General features: G+C 43.7%; 1 protein-coding gene across 1 annotated transcript in view; it reads left to right on the top strand.

Annotated features, from left to right (window-relative positions):
* The window catches only part of tbl3 (transducin beta like 3), a 16,472-nt gene that overhangs the window by 1,909 nt on the left and 13,202 nt on the right, over nt 1-1,361 (top strand). The window contains exons 7-10 of the mRNA XM_032536737.1: nt 438-608; nt 727-802; nt 918-1,014; nt 1,139-1,359. Coding sequence (XP_032392628.1) covers nt 438-608; nt 727-802; nt 918-1,014; nt 1,139-1,359 — 565 coding nt within the window. The remainder of the gene's footprint in view (nt 1-437; nt 609-726; nt 803-917; nt 1,015-1,138; nt 1,360-1,361) is intronic.

Here is a 1,361-nt window from a genome sequence, read left to right as displayed (position 1 = left end):
GACACTTTACAGATAGAGTAGGTCTAGACCACACTCCAAAAATTACAAGGTCCCAACAGTTCTAGTAGTTTCCTACTGATGAATTCTGAGCATTAAATTGCTCAGAATTGCTGGTTGATTTTTATCTGTCATAACTCTGAATCATTAACTATGGCAATAGAATTTGTGCAATTTACTTTGTTTGCTGGTGTTGAAGGCCAGTAAAATCACATTTTCAGATATGCCAATACCTGGTGTATTTAAAGTTAGTGTTTTTTGATGTTTCTTTACTAATGTATAGCTAGATAGATGTATAAAGATATACATTTTGGTTGTAGAGGATCAATACAAATAAATAAAAAAAGTCATAGCAATTACAGATTTTAGATTAAGTGAAAGATGCTGATTGTATAATTAAATAACTAAGATCAGTAACAACACTCTGTGTATCTTGGCAGCCTGGTCCAGTTCCACCCAGACATCAGCAGGCTACAGCTCTTCTCCTCCTCTTTAGACTGTGGCATTCGGCTGTGGGACCTGCGCTCCAGCCGGTGTGTGTGTGTGCTGCAGAGCCACTACAGCGCTGTCACCTCGCTCAGCTTCAGTCCCGATGGTAGCACCATGGTCAGGTACCGTACACTCAGCCACTCAATGGATGATGTTTACAACATTTCAAGTGTTTGAGATTCTGAGTGTTTTACACATTTCTTCTTCTCTCTATATCTGTGTGCTGACTTGCATTTGTAGTTCTGGCAGGGACAAGATCTGTACAGTGTGGGACTTGAAGACTCAGAAAGCCAAGAGAACTGTGCCAGTCTACGAGGTAATAATATAATGCATATTCCAATGTCTCTTTTGATTAACAAAGAATGAAAAAACTTTTTATACTCCTCATCTTGGAAAAATTGTGTCTGTGTGTGTGTGGTCTCTGTCTGCAGGCTGTGGAGGGTGTTGTGCTGCTGCCTGAGGATAAGGACTTGTCTGAGATTGGAGTGAAGAGCAAAGACTTGCATTTCATCACTGCTGGAAGCAAAGGTTCACATCTTGAATCTTCCCAAATCACTGACATGAGCTGTCAGCGTTTTTGTGACAGCAAATCCTCAGAGCTTTGCTTTAAAACGTCTCTGTCTTTCACCTCTTCTCCCTTCCTTACTTGTAGGTGTATTACGAGTATGGGAGGCCAGCACGGCGCGTTGTGTCTACACCCAGACCCTCCCCTCTTCCCTCACCGCTGCCTCTGAGGTGGAGGAGGAGAGGGACGACGACCCCCGCAGTCTTACGTTTCTCCTTCATCTGCCCGCCTCCTCCAGACTGGCCACAGTCACAGCAGAACACAACATTGTGCTCTACCAGCTGCCTGGTCTCACCACACAGCAGCAGGT

This window comes from Etheostoma spectabile, chromosome 15 (assembly GCF_008692095.1).
Source record: "Etheostoma spectabile isolate EspeVRDwgs_2016 chromosome 15, UIUC_Espe_1.0, whole genome shotgun sequence".
NCBI lineage: Eukaryota > Metazoa > Chordata > Actinopteri > Perciformes > Percidae > Etheostoma > Etheostoma spectabile.
This window is presented reverse-complemented; position numbering and strand designations above follow the sequence as displayed.